Source organism: Lepidochelys olivacea (genome assembly GCF_965140295.1).
Source record: "Lepidochelys olivacea isolate rLepOli2 genome assembly, chromosome: 7".
Classification (NCBI taxonomy): domain Eukaryota; kingdom Metazoa; phylum Chordata; order Testudines; family Cheloniidae; genus Lepidochelys; species Lepidochelys olivacea.
The window spans coordinates 35196145-35202144 of NC_140417.1; the positions used below are offsets into that span (position 1 = coordinate 35196145).

The window sequence follows — 6000 nt, forward strand, 5'->3', positions numbered from 1 at the left end:
GGTCTTTCCAACCTTCTTAAAGGGTATCAGAGATCTTAGATATTCCTCTAAGTTGTCCAGGAAAGGTTTCACAAGTTATCCAGCACTGTGCATCTGGTTTCCCAGGGTTGATTGGTATGGGAAAATGATGAGGCTGTTCTTGAGTCAGTTAAAGATATGTGGCAGGCTCTATTTCTATTTCTGCATCTATTTCAGTCACATCTAAAAGAGCAGATCTCAAATATCAGTTCCCCCAGGGGTTTGAATATTTCTTGACCCCTGGGTCTTTAGTAGTAGTAGTGCTCATGAAAACTCCAAGCAGCCTGGTCCTCCTAAATCTACATCTAGGGTTAAGGAGAGCATAAGCTCTCACAGTTGAATGAAAAACTTCTTCAGGACATCAGGGACAAATTGAAAGCAGTAGCTTTGGAAAGATGGCAGCTGACAAAAACTGCATTACAGGTGTCTTTGGATGCTTCTGACACTGCAGCTAGGACAGTGGCTACTGCAATAACTATATGCAGAACATCCTGGCTGCAATAGTAAGGAATTCCAAAAGAGGTTCGCACCATAAGAACAGCCATACTGGGTCAGACCAATGGTCCATCTGGCTCAGTACCAGATGCTTCAGAGGGAAGGAACACAACAGAGCAGTTTTGAGTGATTGGTCCCATGTTGTTCAATCCCAGCTTCTGGGAGTTGGAAGTTTAGGGACACTCAGAGAATTGGGTGATTGAGGACCTTCCTTTTGAGGGCCATGATCTTTCCATCTTGAAATCCGATTAGGTGCTTCATGCACTGAAGAACTTGAGAGCAACCTTTTGGTCTTTTGGCCTCTGTATTGCATACCAGAGGAAAAAGCAAACGAAACCTCTGACCTTCTCAAAACAGAGACTTCCATCTTCATATTCATACTGACAAAGAACTTCTGAATTGTACAAGGAAAAAAAACTCTTTTAAGAAGAGATGAACTATCCATCTACTGTTAATGTGCAATTATTGATCATAGGACCAAAGGCTGCAGATTTGATGCCAGGGTCAAGAGTTGTGGGCTAGTTTTTGAGGATCTATGCCCTTTCTCCCCGCTCTTTGGCAATTGCCTTGTTTGCAGATGCATGGGCTGCAATTTCTACAAACCAATGGGTCTTAGAAGTTATAGAGCAAGAGTATTCAATTCAGCACCAATCTATGCCAACTCTGCACCCTCTTCCATGTCTCATTTCAGGGACACTTAACAAAATGGTCAGGTGCAGGAGGAGATACTCTTCAGGGTGTGATTGAGATGATGCCTTTAGAGTTGTGTGGCAAGGGCTTCTATTCCCACTGCTTCCTCATTACAACAAAGAAAGGAGGGTGGTATTCTATATTAGATCTCAGAGGACCCAACAAACTCATCTAGAGCTTCAAATCTCAGAGGACCACCTTTTTCTTCAGTAATTCCTTTTTCTAGATCCCATGAACTGGTTTGCAACTCCTGACTTGCAAGATGCTTACTTCCATGTGGCAATCCATCCAGCTCTCAGGAAGCTTCTTCATTTCATGGTCAGTGGACATTATTGCCAGTTCAGAGTCCTCCCTTTCAGTCTCTCAACAGCTCTGAGTATGTTTGCCAAATGCCTTTCAGTTGGAGCAGCTGTGCAGAGGAGGCAAGGCATTCACATGTATCCCTATCTCATTGACTTTTTATGGCTTTTGGTAGCAAATCTAAAGGTCATGCTGTTTCCTCTGAGGCTCTTGAAGTGGGTTTCAGACTATATGAAGATATCCTATGCATTGAATAAACTACCCCTTCCTCCTAGAGTTAGGGCATACTTTATTAGAGCTGTAACTTGTTTCAGGGGGAATCCCTATTTCTGAGATTTGTAGGGCAGCTACTTAGAGTTCTTTTCCTACATTTACCAATCAATACTTCGTTGTGGTAGCCTCTAGATCAGATACTCAATTTAACAAGGCTATGCTACAGCTATTTTAATTAGGACTCCTATCACTCAGCTCCTTGAGAGGTAGCTGTTAGCCAATCATCTACAGTGGGAACTATGTGGACAAATGCTTGAAGAAAGAGGTTACTTAACTGACAGTAACTGGAGTTTAAAGTGCTTTTCCCCCCCATGGATCCCACAACCCACCCACTTTCCCCTAGCTACAGAGTTCTTTACTGGATAGTCTATATTAGTGAAGGAACTGAGTGGTGGTTGGCGCTGCTTTGCTCTTTATACTCTTAGAGGGGCACAAGTGAAACTGCTGGCTGAAAGATTCTTGACTTGCATGCATGGGGCATGCAAACCTACACTGGGATCTGTACAGACAAAAGCATTGTAAATTTCATTTACTGTAATGTAAGTCACCTCTCGTGTTTTGGTAGGTCTCAAGCAAAAACCAGGCAGAATATTCATTTTCTGCTCATACTTTTTCCTTGGGCATATTTCAGCCTCCCTTAGGGGAAGTTAAACTTCACTTATTAGGCTGGCATCACTGTCTGATTTGGTTTGGATTCTTCCCCCTCTCCCCCCCCCCCCAGTTAAGTCTTCCCTACTCAGTAATTAGGATTAACATTGTCCTCAACTTTATCTAAACTAACTAAGATGCTTTTATCCGGCCCATGACCTAGTGATTATGGAAGAGTTGTCTATGTTGTTCCTGTCATCAAATAAGGCCGTGCCTGCAAATTTTCTAATTCTCTCTGAAGGAATATTTGGTAATATTGTAGTTTTACAAATGAAGGTCATTTGCACTAACTATAGAAACTATAGCCCCAGCTCATTTGCACTAACTATAGAAACACAGAGCCTCAGTGTGTATAATGTATAGAACAGAAACTTGTTCTGGTCAGATCAAAATATGGTTTAGGTGAAATAAGATTAGAAAAGGAGTAACAATGTACATTTGTTATGCCCACACACCATGAACAGTAAAGCTAGTAGTGTGCAGAGAACTCTGCATTTACTGGGTCAGATCCTCAGCTGGGGTAACTTGATGTAGCTCCATTGTCAAATACTGGTTATTTTTTGTAGGGCCCATCCTTCCTATGCAAGTTACCATGGAGGGCAGAGGAAACATGTGCTACATGTGAAATCTATAACTATTACTGTTTTGTCCCCCTGGCCAGGAACTAAGGCTTCCACACCATTACCTGTAGATCATACAAGTACTGTGCACGTGGATTTATCTTGTCTCCAATCTGCCTCCCAGATTCACCATTTTCAACTAGTCCCTGGATAGTGTGGTTTCATAACCCATGCTCTCAAGCACTCCATGTGCTGCAACTGCCTTCTGAATTCCCCTCTCATGAAGGAGAAAGTAGTGCCAATTAATAGAACCTCAAATTGTATTTGTTTGTGCAATGTTCTCTTGCAGGTTTGGGTGGAGTGAAAGAATCCAGAGCCTAACAATTTCTCCCAATCTTCCTTGTCCATGGAACTAGAATTCTGTTGGGTAGGGACACAAACGGGAACATGTAGCAGAAGTGAAGTCCCCTCCTGTGTTCCATGGATGCATGGTCTCCATCCACATACACAGGTGGTGGGGAGAATGGGATATATACATATAAACAAGTGATTATAAAAGCAGACGTAAAGGTTTGGAAGGGTTAAATTTAGTCATATGGTGGGTTCTCGTGATGGTGAACTCAGCATCCTTCCTCTGATAAAGTATCTGAAATAATTTGAAAAGAAGGATCATATCTAACGCACAGCCACTCTTCAGCTAGTAGCCATTCAGACTGTAGACATGAGCATGACCTCTCTCCTCCTAACTCTTTTATTTCTAACTGCCATTTTGTTTTAACCTGTCAGTAGATAGAACCCTGCTGTAGTTGTTCAGACCTGTAGTGATTTATGAAAAATACCTATTTCCTGGCTTAAAATAAGTATATGAAAATGACAGGTTTCAGAGTAACAGCCGTGTTAGTCTGTATTCGCAAAAAGAAGAGGAGTACTTCTGGCACCTTAGAGACTAACCAATTTATTTGAGCATGAGCTTTCGTGAGCTACAGCTCTACAGCTCACTTCATCGGATGAAGTGAGCTGTAGCTCACGAAAGCTCATGCTCAAATAAATTGGTTAGTCTCTAAGGTGCCACAAGTACTCCTTTTCTTTATATGAAAATGCATCTGGTACTTGGAATTTTAAAATATGTATTATTTAGTATTTTCTGTCTTATTGTGCCATGTCATACAGTATTGTAAAACATTCAAATTAATTTTTCCCTTTTCCCAGACGAGTTTGGATTCTGAAAATGGACCACAGGTTTACAATACTCTGAGAAAAGTATTTAAACAAACACTGGAAGCAAAAAGAAAGGAGGCCAAAAATGAAACAGATAACCCCTCTTGATGTTTACACAGTTATGCTGGGGACTTCAATGATCCTGTCAAATTAACTTTCATTTACCAGCTACAGTATTTTGTGCTAATTGGCATGTATTGACCAAATTTTAGTTTTAGTTAAAGAACTTTTTTTTTTAAAAAAGGGAGCTGTAGTGAGCCTTATTCCATTTACAGATGTAAAAGTTGATATTTTAATGAGCTGCTACTGTGTGATTGTACTGTAGCATTTGGTTTGAAGCAATATGCTTTTATATTGTGAACTCTGTTTTAAAACTATATTTATTGATTTAGAAGTCTCATCAATAAGCTATATTTTTTATGTTAAACAATTGCCACAATGTCAGTGCCATGTTATACAATGATTTAATGTATTAATATTTATGTATTAATGTTTACATTAATGATATTTCATTTTACTTTACAGTGAATAAATACTGACAACATTCTGATGTATTTATTGGGTTCTTTGGAAATCTTAAAATAAGATTAGTTGTAGTAGTAAACAAACTTGTAGAAAAAAAATCCTTTATATATAGGCTATAGTAAATCACCACATGTCTTAATGTTGCTTTCTTATGTGTCTAAAAAAAAAAAAATGCTAACAAGCATTTAACTTTTCAGTGTATGTTGCTTATTTACCACTTTTATATATTTTTAGGTATTTTAATAGAAAAGGTTTCTGAAATTTTATTTTTAAAGGAAAGTTGATTGTATGTTAACATGCTTGAAAGGACAGAGTAATCTTTTCCAACTGGCTAAAGAAACCTACAGATGTTTACCTCATTTGAAAAGTTATTTAAATTTGAAACCTTATCCAAAGGCCTCATTTTTTACTCACGCTGAGTCATAACTTACATGAGTAACCTATAAAAATTAAACCAATGAAAATCTTAAATGTAAAAAGTGTGTTGCAGATGCTAAAGTACTGTGTTGCTTTTTTGTATCTTTGAATGAGATGTCATTTTCTATTTATTTAATTAAAGACATCTGTGTATACTCAAAGAACAATTTCTGTTTATGGATTAGGATTCAGGTTGGTTCCCCAATTTTCAGGGTTACAGCTCATAATGTAAGATAACCTTAAAAAAACTCTTTCTTGTTCTAAAATATTGAGCTGTACAACACCATCAGTGACTGCATATATTCAGTTAAAAATAGGACTGTTTGCTATGTTAATAATTTATAAATGCTAACTGCATAACTCCATAAACCAAATTCAGAGCCAAGCAAATCAGTTCCTGCCTTTACAGAATGATCTTAAAATGTGTACATGACGTGGAAGTAAAATACTGTATATGAATCGCACCCAAAAACTTTGTAAACTAAAACTCTAGAAAATCACCAGTCAAGGCAATACTTAACATCCAGATTAACCTCAATTCACATGCCTTTATCATCCATATATAATACCCAAGTGCATTCACAGGTTTCACAGTTCCACAAGAAATTCTTTTCAACTTCCAGAATTCAAAAACTTATAAAGTTCAGATCCAATTCCTCAGTATCACATGCCTAGCCTTCATTCCAAACAATGGTTTAGGTTGTAGTAACAAATTAGTTATTTAAACTTAAATGTCTATTCATTTTAAGTTTAAATAAGTCTATTAAACTTATGTTCATTGGTATTAAACTTACGTTCATTAGTATCAGAGGGGTAGCCGTGTTAGTCTGTATCCACAAAAATAACGAGGAGTCCG

At 38.2% G+C, this 6000-nt stretch overlaps 1 protein-coding gene across 3 annotated transcripts in view; it reads left to right on the forward strand.

Moving 5' to 3' along the window:
- The window catches only part of PTPDC1 (protein tyrosine phosphatase domain containing 1), a 50602-nt gene extending 46028 nt beyond the window's left edge, over positions 1-4574 (forward strand). The window contains exon 11 of one of the 3 annotated variants that reach the window (XR_014712472.1): positions 4194-4216. Coding sequence is in view for 2 of the 3 variants with exons in the window: in XM_084634757.1 (XP_084490883.1) it covers positions 4194-4310 (117 nt within the window). In the remaining variant the exon portion in view is untranslated. Of the gene's footprint in view, positions 1-4193 lie in introns of all 3 variants that reach the window. The other 2 variants (XM_084634757.1, XM_084634756.1) reach the window with 2 other exon arrangements.
- Positions 4575-6000: the final 1426 nt, after the last annotated feature.